At 42.1% G+C, this 26,856-nt stretch overlaps 1 protein-coding gene across 1 annotated transcript in view; it reads left to right on the forward strand.

The window, feature by feature from the left end:
• Positions 1–4,649: 4,649 nt before the first annotated feature.
• The window catches only part of Syap1 (synapse associated protein 1), a 34,054-nt gene continuing 11,847 nt past the window's right edge, over positions 4,650–26,856 (forward strand). The window contains exons 1-5 of the mRNA XM_032889830.1: positions 4,650–5,041; positions 9,775–9,893; positions 10,115–10,181; positions 13,705–13,778; positions 18,860–18,999. Coding sequence (XP_032745721.1) covers positions 4,840–5,041; positions 9,775–9,893; positions 10,115–10,181; positions 13,705–13,778; positions 18,860–18,999 — 602 coding nt within the window. The 5' untranslated portion in view covers positions 4,650–4,839. The remainder of the gene's footprint in view (positions 5,042–9,774; positions 9,894–10,114; positions 10,182–13,704; positions 13,779–18,859; positions 19,000–26,856) is intronic.

A 26,856-nucleotide genomic window follows, 5' to 3' on the forward strand; every position in this document is an offset into this window, starting at 1 on the left:
CCTCCGTTCCCTTCCCCTTCTCCCTTGTCCTCTATCTCCTGTCTTTGTCTCTTATTCTCTGCCTTCTCTCCCTCTGGGACAAATAAAATCTCCTTTGTGCTGAGAACTTGGTTTTGACCCTGACACCCCACACACACACACACACACACACACACACACACACACACACACACACACACTAAATAAATAAATAAATAAATAAATAAATAAATAAATAAAACTTTTACAGCAAGTGAGGTGCCTCAGAGAATACAGATGTTTGCCTCCAAACATCTCACACACACACACACACACACACACACACACACACACACACACTCACAAATAATAATTCTTTTTTCATTTAAAAGCCAGAGGACTGGTAAGGTGGCTTAGCGATGCTTTTTCTGAGAATCATAGTTTAATTCCCAACACTTTCATGAGGTGGCTCATAACTGCCTATAATTTCAGATCTAAGAGATCCAATGTGCTCTGACCTATGAGGGCATCTGCTGTGTGAATGTGGTTGACAGAAACTCCTGCAGGTATACATATACACATAAAAAAATAAGCAAATCTTTTTACAGGTTTAAAGCCATGTATACACATACATATAAATGTATAAATGTTTTGTTGTATATATTAAGCAGGCGAATTTTAAGATATTTGAATATCTCAAAAAAACTTATTAGGAGTTGTGGATAGTTTGAGCTTATCAAGCTGAAGTCCACGATCTGAATAAAATGTAAATGCAGGTCAGTCTGAGGAACTGGAGCACAGGGAAATCAGAATTATAATCAGTCCCTAAAGATCACTGGACCTGTCAAAGGGTAAGGAAAGGAGGACTCATGGCTATCATTCTACACCAAATATTACACTCTGGACTTGGGAACTACGGTCATCAACTTCTTGCTAGTTTTGCTTGTTTGACATATAGTTACAGAAAAAATAAGAATATAAAAACATAAACATAAGCCATGCATAGTGGTGTACACCTTTAATCCCATAAGTAGGGAGACAGAGGCAGGCTGATCTCTGTGAGTTTCAGGCCAGCCTGGTCTACATAGTGAGTCCCAGAACAATCATGGCTACAGAGTGAGACTGTCTACAAACATATAAAAATTAGACCTAAAATTAAAATCAGTCAGCATCAACAAACCAAGAATAGGCTTGGTCACTTATATCCCCCAACAACTTTTTCCCCCAAGATTTATTTGTTTTCTATTTTATGTGTGTTTTGCTTGCTTTTCTGTATGCCACATACCTGTTTGCCTGGTACCTGTGGAGGCAGAAAGAGGGTGTAAGATCCCCTGATATTAAAATTAGAGATAAACAGGAGCTACCATGTGGTTGCTAGGAATTGAACCTTGATCCTCTGTGAGAGCAGCCAGTGCTCTTAACTACTAAGCCATCTTTCCAGCCCCCCTGGTATTAATTTGAAGCAAATTTTGACCATGGTTCCATTTTCCTCCAGTACTGTAATATGACTCTTTAAAAGAATTTCTTTGAAAACCTATATCCACAGTCACATAATATACGACTACCACAGTTTAAAAATGAATCCAGGCAATGTTGATGCATGCCTTTAATCCCAGCACTTGAGAGACAGAGGCAAAATGATCTCTGTGAGTTCGAGGCTTGGGTTGGGATTTAGCTCAGTGGTAGAGCGCTTGCCTAGGAAGCGCAAGGCCCTGGGGTTCGATCCCAGCTCCGGAAAAAAAAAAAAAAAAAAAAAAAAGGAGTTCGAGGCCAACCTCGTCTACAAAGTAAGTTCCAGAACAGCAAGGGCCACACAGAGAAACCTTTTCTCAAAAAAAATAAATGAAACCAAAACAAAACAGAACAGTTTTTGATCAGGGTGTTGCTCAGTAGTAGAGCTATTCCCCTCCATGTTCAAAGACCTAGGCTCAATCCTCAGTCAAGAATTTTTGTTTGCTTGGTTTTGTTTATAAGGACATGGTCTCTCTATTACATGGGGCTGGCTATCTTGGAACTTGCTATGTAGACAAGGATGGCTTCAAACTCATACAGACCCACCTGCCTCTGCCTCCTGAGTGCTGGGATTAAAGGCCTGCACCAGTATGGTAGGCTAAGAATTGGTTTTTTTTTTTTTTTTTAGAAAGAATACTGTGTCCATCCACAGATGAACAGATAAACAAAATGGGGTGCTCTGTATACACACAATGGAATACTATCAGGCCTTAAAAAGAAGGAAAATTACAATATGTACAACATGGATGACCTTTGGGAACATTATACTCAATAAAGAAGCCAATCATGATTTGGCCAACATTGAGGGGACAGAGGCAGGTGGATGTCTGTGAATATGATAGAGGTTTGACTGGTCTACAAGGTGAGTTTTAGAACAGTCAGGGCTGCAAGGAAAAACCCGTCTTGAAAAAAGGAGGAGGAGACAGAGGAGAAAGAGGAAGAAGAAGAGAAGGAAGAAGCAGTTACAAAAGGCAAATACTGGGGCTGGAGAGATGGCTCAGCAGTTAAGAGCACTGACTGCTCTTCCAGAGGACCTGAGTTCAAATCCCAGCAACCACATGGTAGCTCACAACCATCTGTAATGGAATCCAATGCCCTCTTCTTGTGTGTCTGAAGACAGCAACTGTGTACTCAAATACATAAAATAAGTGTTTTTAAAAAAACAAACAAAAGGCAAATACTGTATAATTACACCAATTTCCCCACCTCCATGGACTGGAGTTTGAACCTAGGGCCTAATTTCTGCTAGGCAAAAGATCTACTACTCTAGTATTGGCAGCAAGCCGGCCCTGAACGTAAGTATCTACAGTAGGCAGGTCCATAGAGATGAAATAAATGAAGTAAAATGATGTTTGCTAGAAACTTAGATGGAGAGAATGTAAGTAGTGCACAAATTTCAGCTCGCAAGATGAAAAACTCTGGTGAATGATTGCAAAGACACGTGAATGTGCTTACTACTTACTACTTACTACTTAATACTACTAAATTACTGACTTTAAAAATGGGTGATGATAAACTTTGAATTTTGATCACAATTGAAATATAATTTCACAATTCCTTGATGTCATCAGCTTCCTAAGGTCCAAATTGCCATCTATATATGTGTCATAATTTTGTGTTTGCTGTTAATAGTATCCAAATAAAATGCACAGTTGTGGGCTGTGGGTATGTAGCTCTGTTGGTAGAGTATAGACCTAGCATAGAGAAGACACTGAGTTTGATTCCCAGAACCAGATAAGAAAGGGTCAGTGTCTGTGGCAGAGAATCTAAGACAAGGCCAGCCTGGGTTACTTGAGACCCTATATTTAAAAGAAAAAAAAAACTCTTACTATATAACTCTAGCTGTACTATGTAGATGAGGCTGGCCTCGAACTCACAGACATCTACCTGCTTATGCCACTCAAGTGCTGGGATTAAAAGTGTATGCCACCATGCCAGGCTTTGAGACCCTGTCTTTAAAAGAAAGCACAAATATTCAAGGGTTTTCTTTTTTTAATCTTTATTACGTTATATTTAGTGTATGGGGTTGGGGAAAACACAATGCATAGTGATACACGTTATATTTAGTGTATGGGGTTGGGGACAAACACAATGCATACTGATACTCGTTATATTTAGTGTATGGGGTTGGGGACAAACACAATGCATACTGATACTTGTTATATTTAGTGTATGGGGTTGGGGACAAACACAATGCATACTGACACATGAGAGAACAAGTTACAGGAGGTTCTTTTTTCTACCATGGGTTCCAGGGCTCAAGGTGGCAAGCACCTTTACCTATGAGCCAAGTAACCTACCAGGATTTTATATTCTAAGTGCCACTCATTTGGTGTTTGGGGAAACGGTCTCATGTAGCTCTGTCTAGTGTTGAACTCAAGATCCTCCTGCCTCAGCTTCCTGAGGGCTGAGAGTACAAGTGTGCACCACCACGTTCAGCTAAGCCTATTTTATATGTGTACGTGTATGTGCATGATTTGCTGTGTTGGGCATGTGTTTTACCAGTTTACCACTGAGCTACAGTCCCAGTTCTCTAAGCTATTGTGTGAAATGTTTTAAATTCTATTTATTGTATAGGTAGTCACAGAGTCTGTGTGGAGATCAGAAGACAGACAACCTGTAAGAGTCAGTTCTATTACATAGGTACCAGGAATCAAACTCAGGTTGTCAAGCTTGGTGGCAAGTACCTTTACCTGCCAACCCATCTCACCTACCCACTGTAAACCATTTTTCATCTATAAGTACCCCACCCCAACTTCTTCCTTGCAATTTGTTTCCTTTTCTTTTTTTCCTTTAGGTTCTTTTTATGTTCTGCTTTGACACAAGCTCTTACATAGCCCAGGTTGGCCTAAATCACTATGCACTACTCCCAGCTTTGGGTTACTTAAACTCAGGAGGATACTTGAGTCCTCCATTTCCAAAGGTGGGGGTGTAACCCGGTCCAGCTGGACCTGAAAAAGGGAGGCTGTCATTTCTAGGCAATCACAAAGTGAGACCAAGTAGGATAAGCCCCCAGAGATGCCAACCACACACCTATAAAGCTGGGGAAATAGAAAAGGCGGGTAGAGATGAGACAGAGCTGCACGGCGAAAGCCCTTTTGGCCCTTTAGCCTCTTTTCCCAAGCACCTGGCGGGCGGGGCCGGGCAGGGGTGGGGAGTCGGAGCGGAGGGCAGGGGGCCTGAGCCGGACGTGACGCAGCGCGGCCAGCTGAGGCGCCGTCACAGAGGGTGGGCCAGCGTCTGGCATCGGAGGTCTAGCTCCGGTTCCGGCTAGTCTTCCTCGAAGACCAGCAGTTAGGTCACCCAACCGTTAACGGTGCCAGGGCTCTTGAGTGAGGGGACCGCGGCGGCGGTGACCCCGCGGGCGGGATGTTCCGAGGGTTGAGCAGTTGGTTGGGCTTGAAGCAGCCTGAGGGGGCGGCGGCGGGAGAAGAGCCGCCCAGCGGGGACGAGCTGTCGTCCGGAGCCGCGCCTCCTGAGAAGAGCTCTGAGGGGCTCGTGGAGCCCACCGAGGAGGAGCAGCAGCTGACGGAGGACCCACAGTTCCTCCACCAGGCCAAAGGCCTTGGCAGTGAGTTCTCTCCGGGACCTGAGGGTTGGCTGGGAGGGGACGCGGAGATGTTGATGTACAAGGAGCGGGACGGTCCTCTCTGACACGGGATAGTTGGCTGAGGAGCTGGGGAACTCCGAAGTTCACCAAGCAGTCACGTCGTCTCCTCGACGTGCCTAAGACCTTGTCGCTTTCCTGCAAAGGGAAAGCCCGGGTGCGGTAAAGCGAGCAGTCTTCCGGATTTTGACAAGGAATTCGGTTTGTTCAACTTGAAAACTTCCATCCGAAACTTCATCTCTGTCTTCCAGCTAGAATTGGTTTAGAAAATGCCTTTTGTCCCAAGAAAGGACTGAAATGTATTGTCTAAAGTAACTTGGTTAAGTTACTCAGGCCAAAGTCATGCATGTCTTGGTTTTTTGAAACAGGGTCTCATTCAGCTCCACATGGTTTCAAACTTACCTTACAGTCAAGAATGACCTTGATCCTCCTGCCTCTGCTTCCCAGTTGGCTTCGTGAACTGGTTTTTTGTTTGTTTGTTTGTTTGTTTGTTTTTGTTTTTATTACCCCTATCAGCGGGACCTTTTTTCCTTAAGGTTTGGTAAAGAAGATGCCAATTGTCTGCTATATTTCAGTTTCATTGCTAGATCTCTGATGAATAATAAACGTCTCATTTCATCTGTTCACCATTCCCAAGGGATTGGAAGAACAAACCCAGCATTTTACTGATAGTGAGCAATACAAGTAGATTTTGAGCCAAAAATCTACCTGATTTCAAAGCCCTCTTTTCCAAGTTGATTGTCTAGTTGAACAAACAATAGTTCTTAAGAATATAAACACCTGGGGTTGGGGATTTAGCTCAGCGGTAGAGCACTTGCCTAGCAAGTGCAAGGCCCTGGGTTCAAACCCCAGCTCCGAAAAAAAAGAAAAAAAAAAAGAATATAAACACCTGTTGTAGAAACTAATTCTCAAGAGACTTTGGCAGGCTTAAATAGTCAAAGAACGTGATATTGGGGGAGGTGGGTCCTAAGCAGAAAAGTAAACAAGGCGAATTACAACAAAAATGTATACTAAATTTGGCGAGTTTTTAAGACAGTTATATAGCCAAGGCTGGCTTCAAACTCATGGCCAAGAATAGTCTTGAACCCAATCCTCCTTCCTCTATCTCTCTCTTTTTGTGATTACTGGAGCTCACTACCACACAGCCACTAAATTTTGAAAGTCTTAAGGGCTTATCAAGTAGATTCAAGGTGCCAAAAAGCAGAGAAACACAGACTTCAGTAGGAAAGGGCCTAATGTTCAAAAAGTTTGACTGTAAGGTAGGGACATAAGGAAAATAGCCGCACTATCAAAATTTAACAGCACATCATCTCAGCCAAGTCTCCCAAAGACTGGGCAAGGAAATAAAACCTAGTGACACTGTGAAATCACTAGAAAAGAGGATGAATGTTTCCAGTTTAGAAGCCTGGGAAGGAGTGAATTTGGAATATTTAAGGAATGTGTGAAGTCTTTCTGGAGCAGAGGTTGTAGTATAGTTGGGATAGATTAATTTGGGATAAAAGTCAAGTATGGTGACACAGGCCTGCAACCACCAGTATTTGGGGATCTTAGGAAGATCAGCAGTTCAAGACCACATGAGACATTGTCTCAGAAAACAAAAAAAGCTGGCCAGGTGGTGGTGGCACGTGGGAGGCAGAGGCTGACAGTTTGAGGCCAGCCTGGTCTACAGAGTTTGTTCCAGGACAGCCAGGACTACACAAAGAAAATCTCAATCAAATCAATAAATCTCTCTCTCTCTCTCTCTCTCTCTCTCTCTCTCTCTCTCTCTCTCTCTCTCACACACACACACACACACACACACACACACACACACACACACACACACACACACACACACGAGGCCAAAAAAAGCCTAAGCCAGCAATCCTAGCTATTTAAGAAGCTGAGGCAGGAGGTTCACTGGATCTAGACCTGCCTAGGCTACAGTGGTGAGTTCAAGGCCAGCCTTGACAACCTAGACCTTACCTGTAAAAACATAAAACTTCTGATTCTCCTGTTTTCTGCCTCCTGAGTGCTAAGATACCAGCTAAAATTTGTGACTTTAGGAAAATGCAAAAGATGTTTAGAGAGGCTAGAGAAATTCCTAAAGATGTTTTAATTTTCTTCATATTGGCCCTAAAAATATTTTTTCTCTAAGATCTACTTGTGGACTTTTCTTTGATTGGTTGTGTGGTTTTGTTGTTGGGGTTTGGTTCTGGGTTTTGAGGATTTTTGGTTTTTGAGTGTATCCGGCCGGAAGCTACCCTCAAACTTCCTACATAGCTGAGGCTGACTTGAACTCCTGTTTCCACCTCCCAAGAGTGATCCACTGAATAGTAAATTTACCTATACCAAGCCTGGTGCCTACCTGTGTATTGAAAAATGAAGTTAAGTATCTCTAAGCTTGATTTCCAGTAAGTAGTTTCTTTAGACCTTTGAAATCTACTGGAATTCACTAAAAGCTCTATATTTTAAGGAAACATTTGTTGAATCATTACCTTCCTGTTTAGTACTGTGATTTGAATATGCTTGGCCCAGGGAGTGGCACTATTAGGAGATGTGGCCTTGTTGGAGTAGGTGTGGCTTTGTTGGAGAAAGTGTGTCACTGTGAACGTGGGCTTTGATACCCTCATCCTAGCTGCCTGGAAGCCAGTCCTCTGCTAGCTGCCTTGGGAACAAGAGGTGGAATGCTCAGGTCCTCCAGTGTACATCTGCCTGGATGCTGCCATGTTCCTGCCTTGATGAGAAGATTGAACCTCATTTAAATATCATTCTTATAAGAGTTGCATTGGTCGTGATTTTTGTTTACAGCAGTAAAATCCTAACAAAGACAATATTGTTTCTGAGGGTGGTTTGAACTATACAGACCTGGCCCAAGACGTTTCAGTGGAGAAGAATTTTCAGTATGTGACCTAGAGACTGATTTTGTGGTATTTTCGTGAAGAATGTGGCTTTTTGCCCTTGTCTAAAGAGGCTACCTGAGACTAAGGTAAAGAGATTTAGATTGCATTGACAAAGGAAGTCTTAAAAAAGCCCACCAGAGACTTTGTTTTCTGGTTTAGTCTCATGAAGAGATTTGAAAGTCTGATGACCTGCTTTTGGTGGAAGGAAAGAACTGCCACCACAAAGTTGTCCTCTGGCTTCCACATGCCCACAATGGCACATGCACCTACCCCACACACATCAAGTGATAGTTTTGGTTTTTGTTTTAGAGATAGGGTGTCAAGAAGTAGCTGTGGTTATCCTAGAACACATTATGTAGACCAGGCTAAACTCAAAATCACAGAGATATGCCTGTCTCTGTCTCCCATGTGCTGGGATTAAAGATGTGTGCCTTTATGCCCAGCAATAACAGATTTTTATCGTAGGAGGAAAGAGACCTAAAGCTGAGAGGTAGATAACTAATAATGTTGGCCTTTCAAAGTCATGTCCTGGGAAGTAAGTTACCTGGATAGAAAGTATCTGGCCTCTCTTTTGTTTTTGTTTTAGTGTGTGTGTGTGTGGGGGGGGAGTTGTTGTTGTTGTTGTTTTTGTTGTTTTCAAGACATGGTTCCTCTGTGTAATAGAGCCTTGGCTGTGGTGGAACTAGCTCTCTAGACCAGGTTGGCCTAGAATTCAAAGAGATCAGTCTGCCTCCGACTCCCCAGTTCTGGTTAAAGGTGTGTGCACCACTATTGCCTGGCAAATTTGGTCACTTCTAAGAGCCCTTCTAATATTTAAGATTCCTGAGATTCTAAGATTAAATTAATATCTTTGAAAAATTAAGCTACCTCTGTGTAAGAATGTTAATTTGCTAAGGGTTTTCTGTTACGTGCTTTTTTTTTCTTCCTATTCTAGCCTCATACCTTAAATGCCATCTTTCTCTCTGCTTTGATAAGTATGTGTGTGGAAGGGTATGTGTGTGTGCCATGGTGGAGTCACGCTTTTAGGAGTTGGGTCTCTCCTTCAACCATATGAGAATCATTGTCTTAATAACAAGTATCTTTACCCACTAAGCCATCTAGCCCCCTCCTACTTTTTTTTTTTTTTCAGGGGGTGGGGGACAGAATCTCAATATGTATCCCTGACTGGCCTAGGAATAGCTATGTACAAAGCAAGCTAGTCTTGAATTCACAGGCATCATCCGCCTCCCAAGGGCCAGGTTAAGGGCATGTACCACCATACCCAGCCAGTGTGCCAGTTTCTCACTGACTCGCTTGTCCTCCCTCCCTCCCCCCTTACCTTTTCTTGCTCTCACTCTTGCTCTTGCTGTCTGTCTGTCTGTCTCTGTCTCTGTCTCTTCTGAAATAGAGTTTCTCTGCATGACTCTGGCTGTCCTGGAACTTGATCTGTAGATCCAGCTGGCCTCAAACTCACCACCAGCCTCTGCCTCTGAAGTGCTAGGATTAAGGACATGTGCCACCACCACCCTGCTCCAGTTTGCCAGTTTTCAAATGTTTTCCTTAGATCAAAATACAGTGTGTAGGCTAAATAGATGGTTCAGTGGTAAAGAGCTATACAACTGAGATTGGATCCTGGTAAAGATGATTTAACACACACAGAACTATATGGGCGAATATTCATAGACTCCACGTTGTACCACTATTACAAAGGGATCTAGCATGTACAGATTTTGGTATTCAAGAGGGCCCTTGAGTAGATCTCCCTGCAGATACCAATGTGAAGATGTTATACCATTGTTCTTGGATGAAGCGCAGACCTTTTTTTTTTCTTTACAGATTATTTGTATAGTTTTGCAAGTGCTGCGACAAAGAAGATAACTGAGTCTGTTACAGAAACAGCTCAGACCATCAAGAAATCTGTGGAAGAAGGAAAAATAGATGACATCCTTGATAAGGTACATTTACATAACTTGTAAAAGGAAAAATATAAAAGCTTTAAGTAGCTGCAGTGACCATCTCTTTAACTCAAGTAAAATATAATATGCTGATAGAATTTTTTAGAACATCTTTTGATTCTTGGACAATTTCACACATGTACACAATGTATAGTGACTGTCATTATTACATAATAGTAAACTTTCAAAGTAATTTGACTTTTCATGTGTCTTTTTAACAGACTATCATAGGAGATTTTCAAAAAGAACAGAAAAAATTTGTTGAGGAGCAGCATACAAAAAAATCAGGTATGTTATAGGTTTGTCTTACTTTCTCTGCCAAGATTTTGTGTGTGTGTGTGTTGTGTGTGTGTGTGTGTCTGTCTGTCTGTCTCTCTCTGTGTGTGTCTGTGTGTGTGTCTGTCTGTCTGTCTGTTTGTGGTGCTGAATATCAACCCCAGGTTCTTGCACATGCTAGGCACACTAGGCAAGCTTCTCTACCAAGTTGTATTAAGCATCTACTCTATTCTAGACTATAGACTACTCTATTCTATACTAAGACCACGCTGAGACTATACTAAGAATATAAAAATGTATAATACTTGGGTAGAGCCCAGTGATAGAACATGTGCATAGTGTATTCAAGGCCCTGGGTTAGATCCTTGGCACCCAAAATTTTATACATATAGCCAGGTATAATTGTTCACACCTGTTGTCCCAGCATCGTTTGAGGCTATACTCCCAGCCTGAGCTACATAGTAAATCCAGGCCAGCTTAGGGTGCAAAATGAAAACAAAACTTTAAATTAGAAAATAGTCAGATGTGGCAATGCATGTCTTTGTTCCCAGCACTTGGAAAGCAGAGGAAGGTAGATCTCTGAGATTTCAAGGCCAGCCTGATCTACATAGTGAGTTCCAGAACAGTTAATTTATGTAAAAAGAATCTGTCTCAAAAAAAGAAAATCAAACATACAGAGGGAGGGAGGGAGGGAGGGGAGAAAGAGAGAATTCTCAGTCTTTTATTGAACATCTTAGAGAAGAGGGTCAATCAAAAACAAAAGCCAAGCTAGGCCTGGTGGTGCACACCTATGATCCCAGTACTGAAGAGGCTAAGGCAAAAGAATTGCCAGTAGTTTTGAGACCAACCCTGGTTAGAACCTAACTGGGTCCTATAATTCAACTCCAGCATTTGAAAGGCAAAGGTAGAAAGATGCATACATGGGAACAGCCTCTTTAGAACGGATTCCTCTAGGTCTTCCCCGTGTTGGGAGTTAGTGGAGTTAGAGACTACAATAAGGAGCAGATGGGTGCTTGAATGGAGTCCTAGATTCCCTTCCTAATCAGCTAGGTGTATATCATCTTAGTGTCCTGAGTATTCAGCTTCTAGCTATTCATTGACAATTTGTTTCCAGCCCTATCATTCATTGCTTGTAATTTGTCTTTTGCTTTGGTTTCACTTTTCAATAGATTCTAGATTCTATTTTTTATACCTGTCCCCCCAATTTTTATTACTTTATTTACTTTTGGCCTGTGTGTGGCAGAGGACAACTTCCAGGAATGGGATCTGTCCTTATACCATATGGGTCCCAAGGATTGAATTTATGTCATCAGGTTGGCATAAAGTGCTTTTAACAGCTAATCTATCTCAATAGCCCTTTCTATTTATTTTATTGTTAATTATGTATATGTATGATAGGCCTGTCCCTTGGAGCTGAAATTATAGGTGGGTGTGAACCACCTGACAATGGATGCTAGCAAGGAACTGAACTTGAGTCCCTGCAAGAGAAGTATGGCACCTGAGGATGTCAGAATGTATCAGATTCCCCTGGAACTGGAGTTACACAAGTTGTGGGCCACTACATATGTGCTGAGAATCAAACCTGGGTCCTCCCAGAAGAGGAGCAAGTGCTTTTAACGACTGAGCCATCATCTTCTACCCCTTGTTATGAAATCTAAACCACAAAACCATCTCTCCAGCTTTCTTTACTTTTGAGTCAGGGGTATACTATGTTTTTGAATGGCCTGGAACTCACTGTGTAGTCCAGGATGGCCTTGAGTTGACAGAGATCTATACAGAAGTGCCTGCCTCTGCCTCCCAAGTGCTAGGATTAAAGTGGATTGTCATGCCCAACTTTTTTTTTTAAACAGCATTTCCCTCTGTAGCCCAGTCTGTCTAGAACTTAAAGCAATTATTTGCTTCAACTCCCAAGAGTTTAGGATTATAGACATGCACCACTATGCCCAGAGACATATAATGTGTTAATCTAAGACTTATTAATATTCCTAGTTGACCCAGTGTTGTCCTTTATAATATTTTTACCCAGAATCTAGTTAAGTTCAAAAACTCGTTGAGGTTATTATATTCTGTCATTTCTCTTAGCCTTCTTTAATCTGGAATGTTCTAACCTTTCTGTGGTGTTTTGAATATGCTTGGCCCTGGGAATGGCACTATTAGGAGGTGTGGTCTTGTTGGAGGAAGTGTGTCACTATAGAGGTGGACTTTGAAACCCTTAGGGTTTTACTGCTGTGAAGAGACACCATGACCAAGGCAACTTTTACAAGAACAACATTTAGTTGGGGCTGACTTACAGGTTCAGAGATTTGGTCCAGTATCATCATGGCAGCATCCAGGCAGGCATGGTGCAGGAAGAGCTGAGAGTTCTGCATCTTCATCTGAAGGCTGCTAGCAGAATACTGACTTCCAGGCAGCTAGGATGAGGGTCTTAAGCTCACAACACACCTAGTCCAACAAGGCCACACCTCCTAGTAGTGCCACTCCCTAGGCCAAGCATATACAAATCGTCACACTCCTCATAGCTGCCAGGAAACAGTCTGCTCCTGGATTCCTTTGGATAAAGATGTAGAGCTCTTAGCTCTTTCAATGCCATGCCTGCCTGGATGCTGCCATGTGTCCTGCTATGATGATAATGGACTGAACTTCAGAACCTGTAAGCCAGCCCCAATTAAATGTAGTCCTTTCTAAGAGTTGCCTTGGCCATTGTGTTTCTTCACAGCAATGGAAGCCCTAATTAAGACCCTTTCTTTGTCTTCCTTTGAGACAGGGTCTTGACAGTGCTGGCTGACCTCATATTTGCTATGTAGCTGAGGTCCATGAATTCCTGGTCTTCCTGACTCCACCCCCAAGTACTGAGGGTGGACTGCTCTCCCCTTAATAGATTTTCGTATAGTTGAGCTTTGTCTGATATTTCTTCATGATTAGAATCAGAATGATATTTTGTCTTTCTCAAAATAACATGTTCAGGGATCCTCAGTTTGTTTCTCCCCTACTGTTTGTGTATGTGTGTACATACATACACACGTGTGTCACTTTGTACATGTGGAGGTCAAAAGATTCGTCCACCATGTCAGTCCCAGGCATTAAATTCAGGTCTTTGGTCTTGCTGGTAAACACTTTTACCCACTGAGCCCAGTGATGACAATTTTGATTATGTGATTAAATTGTTGTCAGATTTTTGTACTGTGTCATTCAAGTAGATTATTGGCCAAATACATACATGCATAAAGTTTACAAAATGGGCCTGGGTATTACACTAAATAACCATATTTGGATCTTATTGGTAAATTACACTGTTAAACGGTCTCGTAATAACCTTCCTTGTTTTTTGAAATGCAGATTATGGTAAAACTATTGTAACCATAGTGCCTGAAGAAGCCAGAAGATTGTACTGGATCCCCTACAACTGGAATATAGGCAGTTGTGAGCTATATGGGTGCTAGGAACTGGACCTGGGTTCTCTGCTAGAGCAGAAAGTGTTCATAGCCACTGAGCTATTTTTCTAGTCCCAGTAACCTTTATTTTTTCTCCTGTATAGAAGCGGCTGTGCCTCCGTGGGTTGAGAGTCATGATGAAGAGACAATTCAACAACAGATATTGGCTTTATCAGCTGTAAGTACCCTTTAAATACCCCATGCAAGTAACACTTTTCTTCTGTCATGGTACATCTCTGTTCATAGGACTTTATCTTTAGCTGATTTTTTCTTTTTTTAAAGTATTTATTTACTTTGAATATATGTGTACACTGTAGCTGTCTTCACACACACCAGAAGAGGGCATCAGATCCCATTACAGATGGTTGTGAGCCACCATGTGGTTGCTGGGAATAGAACTCAGGACCTCTGGAAGAGCACCCAGTGCTCAGTCATCTCTCCAGCCCTGAATTTTTCTTATATACAATTTTTATATGTTCTTGTTTAGGTTTGAGTATCTTGCTTTGTTTTTTGGGGAACTGGGTTTCACTATGTAGCCTAGGCTGGCTACAACTGTTTGAGCTTCCCTAGTACTGAGGTTACAATATGTACCCCTATGCCCAGCTTTTACAGTTTGGTTGGTTGGTTGGTTGGTTTGAGACAGGGTCTCAGTACATAGCTTTGGCTGTCCTAGAATATTATGTAGACCAGTCTAGCCTCAGACTGTCAGAGATCTGCCTATCTTTGTCTCCCAAGTGCTAGCTGGAAGTAAAGACATGTACCATGTACCGTTACATCTCACTTTAACATTTTTTTAAAAAACATTTTTAAAAAATTTGGAACATGGGACTGGAGAGATGGCTCAGAGGGTAAGAGCACTGGCTGCTCTTCCAGAGGTCCCGAGTTCAATTCCCAGCAACCACATGGTGGCTCACAACCATCTGTAATGAGATCCAACGCCCTCTTCTGGTGTGTCTGTGGATAGCTATAGTGTACTCGTATAAAAATAAATAAATAAATTAAAAAAATTTGGAACATGCATGTTAATTAACTTTTACTATATTTCTTTTAGTAATTTACAGATTATTTTGTTTTTGCAGTACTAAGAGTCAGGCACGCTAGATAAGTCCTTGAGCACCAAGCTGCATCCCTAGCCTTTGTTATTGTTGACTCAGTGAGTTTCATTAGGATTGCAAATATGATTGTGGATGAGACATTATTTACAGGAACATGGCCAACTTACCAGTATCTATACTGTGGTAGAAAATTTGTTTAGATCTTCAGACAAGGGCGGGGTCATTTGATAGTCACTCACCGATAACTTTCAGTTAGCCAATGCTTTTCTTTTTTCATTATGTTAAAGTATAACCTATTATGCCAAATCATTTTTTTAGCCTTAAAAAAATTAGAGGCTCATACGTGTAATTCTAGTACTTGGAGACTGATGAAGGAAGATTGGCACTAGCTTGAGGTTAGGCTACTATATGGTGAGATGGTTTCAAAAAAGAAAGAGAGAACACCCATATAGAAGGGGAGGGGGAAGAGTTGGGGGGATGTTGGCCTGGAAACCGGGAAAGGGAATAACAATCGAAATGTAAATAAATACTCAAGCTAATAAAGAAAGAAAGAAAAGAGATTCTTTTATATGATTTGAGAATCTTTGAGATATAGTAGGGTATGAAGTTTTAAGGCAGTATTATTTTAGTTCTTGTGGATGGAATTATTATATTCCATATTTTCTGTTGTTTACCTACATATGTTTGTTGGTAATTGATATTGATAAAGACAGAATTCTGTTTACTGGCCCACAAACCTTTATCTCAGAACTTGAAGAAATGTAACCAAAGCAGCCAGTAATCAATCATGTTGCAGATGATAAAAGCGAATGTTTTTATGCCTCTTGGACACTGAGGGAGCTGAGACTCTGATGTTATGCTTGCTTCTCTGTGTTCTCTCAGAGAGCAAAGGCCAACTTGATCAAAGCTCAGTGCATGGCAGATGACTTCATGAATGCATATTTGCTCTGTGATCAGTACTTTTCACTTTTACTTATTTTTAATCTATATGGGTATTATATGGCTGCAGATATTTCTATGTACCATATGTGTGCCTGGTGTTTGGAGGCCAAAACAAGGTGTCGGATCCCTGGAATGGAAGTTGCAGCTAATTATGAGCTTCTATATCGGTGCTAGGAGTCAAACCCAGCTCCTCTGGAAGAGCAGCCACAGTTCTTAACTGCTGAGCCAAGTGTCCAGCACTTCCCTTTTTTGTTTTTGAGACAAGGTCTTAGAATATAGCTCTAGCTCGCTCAGAACTTAGCCTCCTGACCCTGCCTCTCAACTGCTGGGATTAAAGGCATGGTTTTGGTTTTAACCTAGTTTCTCTCTCTCTTTCTCTTTTTATTATTATGTTTACTTATTTTGTGTATGTGTTTGCATGTACCCACACAATACAGCAATATGAAGATCACAATATAACATCCAAGGACTTAGTTCTCTCCTAACATGCGGGTCCCAGGAATTTCTGAGCTATCTCATTGGACACTCCTCTTTAACCTTTCCTCCATCCCTTTTGGGCACAGGGGAATGAACTCAGGGCCTTGTGAATTGTATAGCTTGTGCACGTGCTCTATGATCACTGAGCTATACCACCAGCACTCTCACCTCTATCGTTTTCCTAGTAAAAATGTGTGAGTCTTCCTTGGCTTCTACCTCTTCTACAGGAAAGCCTGGGCAATGGTCACTGAAATAATTGTATACATGGAGCAGAAACTCCACTTGGAAGAATTTCTTCTAAAGATATCATTTTATGGGCCAGCAAGATGGCTCAGTGGGTAAAGAAAATCCTTAACTCACAAGCCTAGTTAGTGACCTGAGTCCAATCCCTTGGACCCTCATAAAAGGTGAGAACAAAATCCACAAAGTTGTCCTCTCACTTGTACACACAGAGTGTGTGCCTCTACCTCGTCCAACACACACAATAATGAGAATAAATAACATCTTTAGAGTTCACTTTACAAAGGAATACAAACTCTCCTTTTGTAAAATTAAGGTCTCACTCTTTAACTCAGTGTGTAGCCCAGGCTGGTCTCAAACTGTAGGCAATTTTCCAGCATTAGCCTCACAAGTGCCAGTATGGCAGATGTATGCCACTATACCCAGCTTTCAGAATTCTTTCAACAAGTTAGAAACTAGTTAAATGACTCTGGAAACATGTCTGGTTTAATAAGTTATGATAAGTTAGTGCCCATTTAATTTAGCCATTAAAGCTGGAAAGTTGATCATGACCTTGAATGAAAAAGGGAAGTCAGCGTCCATGCTTGTCATCCCAGCAGTCAGGAGGGCAAGAGTCAGTAGAGGCAGGAGGAGCAAGAGTTTAAGGTTATCCTCCAATAGAGAGTTTAAGGCTAGCCTTTGCTATAGGAGACTGTTTTTAAAACAAAAACTTGGGACTGGGGAGTTGGTCAGTGGTTCAGAACAGTGGGTTCTCTTTCAGAGGATCCAGATATGATTCCACCCACATGACTGCTCACAACAATCCATAACTTCTAGTCTCAGAATCTGACACTCTGCTATGCACATAGATGTTGGCAAAACACCCATGCACATAAAAACTTACAAAAAAGAAAGAAAATATTTTTTAAAGTGAATTGCCTTATGTATCAAACAAGATATTTTTTAAAAAGTGGTAGCTTTCATAATGCATGGACTGCCTGCTTTCCTATGTATGGCAGATCTTACCTGCTGGATTCTCCAAAGGCAGAGAACTGAGAGTAACTGTGCATAGTAAAAGTAGATGTATTAGACTGGCTTTCAGGATGTGGTTCAGACCGTTCAACAACTGTCTCACAGTGTAAAGCTGAAAAGCTGGTAGCTGTCTACAGCACAAGGCTGGATGTCTGTCCAGTCCCTATCTGGTGCTGCAGTCCCAGAAGATTACTGGGTAGCTGCTGGTCTCATTCTACACTGGAATACTAAGAAGTTGTATTTAATACCAGCTGCAGCAACAGAATAGATAAATTTGCCATAGACAGGACAAACAGGCAAAAAGCAAGGTTTCCCTTGTGTTCTTTTTTTTTTTTTTTTTTTTTTTTTTTTTTTTTTTTTTGGAGCTGGGGACCCGAACCCAGGGCCTTGCGGCTATAGGGCAAGCGCTCTACCGCTGAGCAAATCCCCAACCCCATTCCCTTGTGTTCTTATATGTTGGCTGCCAGTTTTAGGGTGGGTCTTTCTCCTTCACATAATCTGATTAATAAAATTGCTCACAGGAGTGCCTATCAGCTTGGGTGTTAGTTGATTCCAGATGTAGTCATGTTGACAATGAAGATTAACCATCACTAGCAGAGACACCAGATATATTGGAAATAAGGGTCCAGGAGAGTGTTATATTGAACCATAAGTTGTCCGTAACTAGTAAGGGTCTGTGTTGTTTTACTTTGTTGAGGCAGGCCTTGGACTCATTCTATAGCAGAGGCTGTTGGCCCTAAATTTCTAATCCTCCTGTTTCCACCTTCTGAGTACAGGGATTACAGACATCAATACTATATCCAGCTCTTGATTCTGGGACTCTGATTCCACACTTTTCTTGAATATTTTATAGGTGGTAATGATGATTTTCTATTTTTGTTCCGTGGCTTTTGGTTTTTAATTTTTATTTTATGCATATGGGTGTTTTGCCTGCATGTATATCCATACACTACTTGGATGCAGTGCCCGAGGAGACTAGAAGGTGTTGGATCACCTAGAACTGGAGTTAAAGACATTGTGAATTGCTGTGTGGGTGATTTTAATGGAACCTGGGTCCTCTGGAAGAGCAGTGAGTGCTCCTTAACCACTGAACCATCACTCCAGCCCCATATCCTGCTTTTCACTCCAAAGATCCTAGGGATTAAACTCAGGTCATCAGGCATGGTGACAAACACCTTTATCCACTGAGCGATCTCACCAGCCCAGTTTCTTGTCTTTTTAAGACGGTCTCATGTAGCCCAGACTGACTTCCAAATCTCTGTACAGATGGTGCTGACTTGAAAGTCCTAATCCCCCTGTACTCTAACTCCCACATGGTGGGATTAAAGGCCTGTTCCATTGTGCTTGGCCTTGAGTTAGAATGTTTTTAAACCTAAAGGAGTCCGATAAAAGCAAATACATGTTTATATGATTCTTAACTATGTTATTTCAATCAACCGAGTGAACTGTATCAGCCCATAATACATTGTGCCCGTGGATTGCATTTTATGAACACCCCCCCTTTACTGGTTTTTGCCTTCATTTTTCATCACAGGACAAGAGGAACTTTCTTCGTGACCCACCAGCGGGTGTGCAGTTTAACTTTGACTTTGATCAGATGTACCCTGTTGCCCTGGTCATGCTCCAAGAGGATGAACTACTGAGCAAGATGAGATTCGCCCTCGTTCCTAAACTGTAAGCACCATGTTCTCCCGTCAAGAGGCACTGCTTGCTCCTGCAGTGGTGATTTCTGTTTCACCGTAGCATGGTGATTTCACTTTCCTAAGGGCTCTAGTTATGTACATAATGTTAGGGGAGAGTCACTGAATGAAGGCCAGAACCCTCCCTACACTATCTGTTCATCCAAACAGGCCCTGCAGCCCTTCAGAGGCCCTGTGAGCTTGGCTGCATGCCCAGAATGGAAAGAGAGAGGGCAGACTTGGCAGGAAAGTCAAAATGAGGAGATGTGCTCTTTTGCCCAGTTACACAGTAGAACATGTTTCCTTCAGAAACAACAAATAAAACTCAGGTCTGTAAAGGCCTGACTTTTCCTCAAACTCCCATGTTTTATATTCATTCTCTGAACAACTGTGTTTTTTTTTTTTTTAACTGAAAGAAAGGCCCATCCCTATTCATAAAATCCCAGTTGCCCTTAAAGTTCCAAAACAAGCAGTAGTCTGTGGTGCTTTGTCATTGTTCTGCCAGCAGAGGGCAGTCTTCCCTGCTGCAGCATCCCTGGGGTTTTGTTTCCTTTTGACTCTCCTCTAGGGTTTTTGTTGTGTTTGCAGTACTGGAAATTGAATTTAGAGCCTGGCTCACACCAAACAATTGTTTTAACACTGAAATATAAGCCCAGACCTCTTTTTGATTTTTATTTTAACACAGGGTCTTACTAGATTGCCTAGCTGGGCCTTCAAGTCACTGTGTATTCTCAGCAGGCCTTGAATTTTCAGTCCTGCTGCTCAGGCATGACTGGGTTTACAGTGTGAACTGTCCAGCTTAGTTAGGAGGAAGAGGAGAAGGAGGAAAAAGAAGAGGAAGAAGATGAGGATGATTGTCATTGCTATTATTTTGTTCATATTTCTGAAGCCAGCTTTCAAAACAGGGCTTGCCTCAAGACTATAATCCTAGTACTTGGGAGGCAGAGGCACAAGGGTTGTAAGAGGCCAGCCTAGGTCAGAAGTGGGAGACCCTGTTTCTAAACAAAGCCAAAGCCAGAACAAGGTGACTCACATTTGTCATCCCAGTATTTAGGAAGTTGAGACAGGAGAATCACTATGAGTTTGAGGACAGCCTGGGCTATGAAGTAAGACCCTATGTAGAAAAAAATCAAAAATAAATAAATCTGGTATTCTTTATTTTGTGAGTATCCCCCTTCTAGAATGTTCTTAATCTTTGTTTCTTGGTTGCAAGATCTTACCATTCCCCAAGGGTACAACTTATAGTTCTCTCAAATATCTGGTTTCTGTAAACTTTTCTCAGAAACTGGTTGGAGCTCTGCCTTGTGGGCTGTGGGCTCCCCTCCTTTGCCTTCTGCAGTAATGGTACTGTAATGAGGGTACTTGACCAACTTATGTTGAGATGGCCTTTTACAGCTGGAGAGACTTAACTAGCTGTAAGTAGGTAGCTTCCCTGCTAGAGGATTCTTCAACCTCCTTGCCAGCTGCAGGCAACACCACAAGGGCCTGGCCTGTTACCAATTCATGTGTAGGCTGTGTCCCACAGCTTCAATATGGTATCACAGCCTCAGCCTCAACTGTGCCAGGTGAACCTGAGTCCCACATAGGAAACTGTTGGGTTGTTCTCAGGAAGGGCAGGAGGTGGGAGAGAATAGAGCCATCTCCCCACTCCTCGTGGGCACTTGTGGCCTCTGTTCCAGGGCCTGTCCGAACTCCTGCCTGGTAAGCAGACCAGCTTCTTGCAGGCCACTCATCTCATAGGTAGCACCACTCCATAAAGTACATTTTTGTTTGCCTGTTGACTTTTCAGCTTCTACTGTCACGCCCTCTCCTGTTCTCGTCTCTGTAGGACTTACCTGTGCAATTCCTCTTCTGTAATTTCTGGGGTGTTTTCAGAGGGATTATACATTAGCTCATGTTCATTATGCAATGTTTAGCTGACCACATAGGAATTTTGACAAATATAGAATACTTCTTTGGCAAAACATTGTTCTAGACTCAGGAAGCCAGTTATATAGAACCTTCTCTTTGTGTTTTTCTCTATAGTGAAACTCTTCTCTCCATAACTATCAGTATACTGGCGGTAAATTCATTTTTATTGTTGTTTGGAGAATTGTTGTTTGAGACAGGCTTTCATATAACCCAGATTGGCCTCAAACACTGTCTGTAGTAGAAAATGACCATGAAGTTCTGATCCTCCCACCTTCACCTCCCAAGAGCTTGGTTTGCAGGCACACAACTACTAGAGACAAAGTCTTACCAAGCTGCCTTGGCTTGCCTGAGACTCACTATGTTATTGACCAGTCTAGCAGTCCCAGCCTTTTAGGGATCTTCCTGCTTCTGCCTCCCATGTGCTAGCTGCTGAGATTGGAGACATAAGTCATGACAACAAGCCTTTAGGCTATGACTAACATAGCTATTTGAAATTAAGGATATAAAGAAATGTACCATCTACTCCTCTACTGCATACGCTCACAAATCCCTAAGAATTTACTTTTTGATATATTGTTTCAAATGATGTAGGGATGAATAAAATACATATTCTGCCCTCACAGATGGTCACAAGAATAATTTCTAACTGGACATGCTAGTGCACCCTTATCCCAGTATTCTTGAGGCTGAGGATACAGTTGGAAGCCAGCCTAGCTGGCTGGGTGGGAGGGAGAGAGAGAAGGAGAGAGCATTGAAGAGACTGGACTCTATATAAAATAATATGGCTTGAAAGACTGCAGTGGTTAAACTCAGTGGTTAAAAGCACTGGCTGCTCTTCCAGGGGATCCAGGTTTGATTTCCAGTGCCTTACGTGGTGACCCACAACCATCTGTAACTCTAATTTCTATCTCTTCTGGCCTGTGTGGGCACAAGCATACATGTGCTGCACATATATACATGTAAGCAAAATACCCATGCACATTTTTTTTAAATTACCTTCAGCTGGTAAGGTGATTCAGTGGCAGCACTTGCTGCCAAGATTGAGGACCTGAGTTAAGGCCCTTGGGCTTGCATGATGGAAGAAAACTATGACACTTGGGAGAACTAGAATCGGACCTGTTTACCTTATACGTCCCAGGATCTTAAGCCATGATATCAGAGCCAGGTAAAAGTGAAGTTGCAGCTGAGTGTTTAGGAGCCTGAGATGAGAAGATTGCTATTAATTTGAGGCCAGTTGGGGCCTCATAGTAAGTTCCAGACAAAGCTTGTGTTACAGGCTAAATGAAACTCATCTTGAAGGGGAAAATATTGAAGTTGTGAAGAAGTGGGCTGCCTATGTATCTTCAAGGCCACTTTTAATTCTGAGCTCTGTAAAATCATCCCACATTAACTAGCCTTGGGTTGTACTAATGTCTGTAGTGACTCATGGGCTCTGTTTGCTCTTTTGATGAACAAAACAAGCATTTGGGCTGTTTTCTTTGCCAGATTCCCTCCCTCTTGATGTAAGAGAGGCAGGCGTGTTGCAGAAAACTTCTGCATCACCCTCTGGGAAAGAATCACTACAGATGACATTGTAAACGTTCTAACAGGTCCTCTGATAAACCTATTGGGCACAGCTGTAGCTCCCAAACCGCTTTTTCTGCCTTTGTGGTAGATCCTAATGCTGAGGCTTTAGGAGCCTGTGGATACCCTGTGAGAAACACTCAGCCTTTGGTCAGAAAAGAGAGTTTCTCTCCTGCTATCAGAGGGCCTCAGTGTCTGTGATGCAGCCGCAGGACACTGGCTGGGCTCAGGCTAGCATAGGGAAATACTAACACACTCTGTGCATTTTGAAATCTAGGCCCAGCTCTTCATTTTCTAAATGAAGTTACAGTTTTTCTTCAGAAAAAGTATCCCAGATGGTCGGTGTGACACCTAGAGAAGAAAAGTCTAGAAGTCCCATATTTGTTTATAATCCCTCTCTTCTTGTGCCTTTGAGGTTTTATGGTTGTGGTTGTTTGGGTTTTCTGTGGTTGGTTGGCAGTAAGGTCTCACATACTCAGCTGTTCTGAAATTCTATGTATAATGGAGGATAACCTTGAAATTGTGATTCTCCCACCTCCACCCTGAAGTTCTGCGATTATGGACTTAGGCTACCATATCCAGTCTATATGGTGCTGGGGTTAGAACCCAGAGCTGTGTGTGTGCCAGGGCAAGCAAGCACTCTACAAGCTTTGCTCCATCTCCACATGTGCACCCTTTCTGATTTGGGTTGGTTTGTCTTCCAAAACTAGAGATTACAATTTAAGAAGAGTCATCCATTTTTTAATTAGTATTTTGAAACAATGAAAAGTTAGAAAGATTTGAAGTGCAATACAAAGACCATTCATAACTCACATTCATTTGTGTTTGCACGCACAGTGTGTGTATATGCCTATAAATGAAGTTAGTTCTCTCCTTCCATGGGTCTTGGGATCAAACTCAAGTCATTAGGTTTGTATGACAAGTACCTTTACCTGAAGGGGGAGTCCAGAAGAGGACATCTGATTCTCAGGACCTGGAATTACAGAACTATCCAGTGTAGGTGCTAAGAACCAAACTCGGTCCTCCTGAAGTAGCAGCAAGTAGTGTCAACCACTGACCCGTCTGTCAGCCTCCTATCGTTGTTCTTCTTGTTGCTTTTGTACTTTTAGCTTTGAGACAGTCTCCTGTGTAATCCAGGCTGGACTTGAACAAAGGATCTTTCTGCCTCAGCCTCCCAGAGAACATTTCTTGTTTTTATTTGATTTCTCAAGTGAACATATTTGTTTTCACCTGATGTCTCATGACCTTAGATTCTTTTTTGTGAGGAAGGGTTACTGGAAATGGAACCTAAAGCCTTGCACATGATAAGCAACTGTTCCATCACTGCGCCAAGCCCCGCCTTGAATACTTTATTTCCTATGGACATTAATTCTTTCCTACAACCTCAGTGCGTCCATCAAATTAGGCCACATGTCACCATCAGATCACACACACATTATTACAATCTGGTTCCTATGCCCTATTTTAATGTTTTATTTGTTCTAGTAATGTTTTTTTAGCAAAAGAACCCAATTAACTTCACAAAGAATGCAGTTAATGTCACAGATTGCATTTAGTTCTTCTGTCTTATCAATGTGCTTCCATTCTTTGCACCTTGTGTGGGGCACACTGCCATCTGTCCCTGCACAGTTCATACTTTGTTCACTTGGAAGAGGTGTCTGGCAGGCTTAACTATAAAAGTACAGTTTTCCTCTTTGAAAGTAATTAGTGTCAGGCATGATGGCAAAAACTGAATAGCTAGCCTGGGTTACATTTTGAGACCATGGTTCAAATGAATATAATAATAATAATAATAATAATAATAATTAGAGATGAGCACAGTTGTGCACATCTGATCCCAGTACTGGGGAGAAAGATTACTGGGGGTTACATAATGAGTTCAAAGCCAGCTTTGGATACACATCAAAACTGTCAAAACAAGGTTGGAAAGATGGCTCAGAGGTTAAGAGCACTTGGTGCTTTTGCAAAGGATTCAGATTCGGTTTCTAACACCAGTATTGCATGGCTCCGGACCGCCTGCAGCTCCAGCTCTTAGGGAGCTGATCCCTCCTTCCAGTCTCTGCAAGCACTGCAAGCACGTGGTAAGTTTAAGAGCTGGGCTAGCGGTAAATCCATTGAATTCCAGCACCTAAGACACTGAGACAGGACAAGAGTTCTGGGCCTGGGCCAGATAACACACAAAGAATTCAAGGTGAGCTATAGAGTAAGACCCTATCTCAAAGGGACTTGGAGGGAGAGAAAAGAAAGAAAAGGTAGGGTTGGGATTTATCTCAGTGGTAGAGCTGCCTTGCCTAGCAAGCACAAGGCCCTGGGTTAGGTCCTCAGCTCTGAAAAAAGAGAAAGAAGGAAGGAAGGAAGGAAAGGAAGGAAGGAAGGAAGGAAGGAAGAAAAGAAAAGAAAACGTAATTAGTATTTTGTGAGTAGAGACAGAGCTTGATGGGTGGTGTGTGTGTGTGTGTGTGTGTGTGTGTGTGTGTGTGTGTGTGTGTTGAAACAATGTCTCATGTATCCTGAGTGGAACCGGCTGTGTATTCAAGGATAACCTTTGACTTCTGATACTCCTGAATGCTGTGTTTTACAGCCATGTGCCCCACCATGCCTAGAGATCAAACCCAGGTAGGACTTTGTACATATTAGGCAAGTGCTCTACCAATTGAACTATATCTCAGCATTAAAGACTTAATAAAAACATAATATCTGGGGAGTCAGAGGGACAACTTGTGTGAGTCAATTCTCTTTCCACCATACGGGGCTTGGGGATCAAACTCAGGTGATTAGTCTTATCAGCGAGTGTGTTTACCCACTGAACTATCTCATTGGCCCCTTAGAGACTTTGAAATTTTATTCAGCTAATCATATTTCCATATACTCTTGTATTTATATCCATATAGTCTCATGCATTTGATGGAGTGGGTTGCTATCTGTTATTTCAATACACAAATCATCACTTTGATACGTGGGGGCTCAGTGAAAGACATCCTTTGGTGGTTGCTCGATTTGAGAGAAGGTCATACTATGAATCCCTGGCTGGCCCAAAACTTATTATGCAGATTAGGCTAACCTCAAATTTAGAAATCTACCTGTCTCTGCTGCCTGGGATTAAATGCATGTGCCACCATACCAAGCTCCAAGCTCATTTTATTTTTACCTTTCTCTAACCCTATGATCTACCATTTATACAGAAAGCGCTGGTACCTCTTAGTGGAAAATAAGATTTATTCTTCCTTATTAGTATATATTAGTTAAACATAATAATGGGTTTCAGAAAATGACATGTAGAAAGCAAGAACTGTCCACAGGGATACCTTTTCCAGTAAGGATCACTCTTACATTCTTCTGCCATGTTTGTAACTCCCTGTTGTGGCAGTGATAAAGAATAGTGTTGTGCCCCTGGGTTTGGTCCCCAGCTCCGAAAAAAAGAAAAAAAAGAATAGTTTTGTGACCTTTAACATTTTATTTTTTAATCCTCTCCATGTAACTAAGTTCTTGTTAATGACTCCTCTCCCTCCCGCACTTAGACACTACTCTCTTTCTGCTTAGTTCTTACTGTCCTAGGTCGCCTATTGTGAGTATTCACCATACTCCACTTGGGCACCAATGCCTCATGCCAGGCAAGTCTAATATGCAACCACTGTGTGTTCTCAGGTTGAATAGCTAGAACTTCGGTCTTTACCAAGCATCTCCCAGATGGTCATGGGTGTAATTTGGTAGTAGACTGCTTGCCTAGCTCACACAAAGCCCTGGGTTCTTTCCCCAGATTTGCTCCATACCCAAAGCCTTTATAACCATCTTTCATTGTGTCCACTAGTTGCTAGTTATTTTAGCAAGCTGCCAGCTGATGTATTTTCTGAGGAATAATATCAAGGCAGGTATGATAACAAACACCAGTAATCCCAGCACTTGTGTGAGGCAGGAGGATCAGTTCTTCGAGGCCAACCTTAGCTATGTAGTGATTTTGAGGCCAGTCTGTGATAAATGGGACTCCGTATTTTAAAAAAGCAAGGGCCAGGGAGATGGCTCATCAATGAAAACACTTCCTTGCAAGCATGAGGACCAGAGTTCAAGTGCTTAGAGCCCTGTAGATTCCATGTGGGCGTAGAAAGAAAGAGGATAAAGAGGATCCTGGAGCCTGCTGAGCAACCAGACTAGCCATATCTAGACTGGCTGGCTGCATCAGTGAGCTCGGGGTTTGATTGTGAGATTCTTCCTCAATACATAATATAGTGGAAGAGCACTTGAGGATTGTTCCCAATACCCAACATTGAGCCTCCACATATACATGGACACATGTGCTCATACATTCAGACATGTATACACAATAAATGCAGGAAAAGTAGAAAACAAAAAACAACACCCACAATAGTTTCTTCCCACTGCC

The sequence above is a fragment of the Rattus rattus genome, chromosome X (assembly GCF_011064425.1).
Source record: "Rattus rattus isolate New Zealand chromosome X, Rrattus_CSIRO_v1, whole genome shotgun sequence".
Taxonomy (NCBI): domain Eukaryota; kingdom Metazoa; phylum Chordata; class Mammalia; order Rodentia; family Muridae; genus Rattus; species Rattus rattus.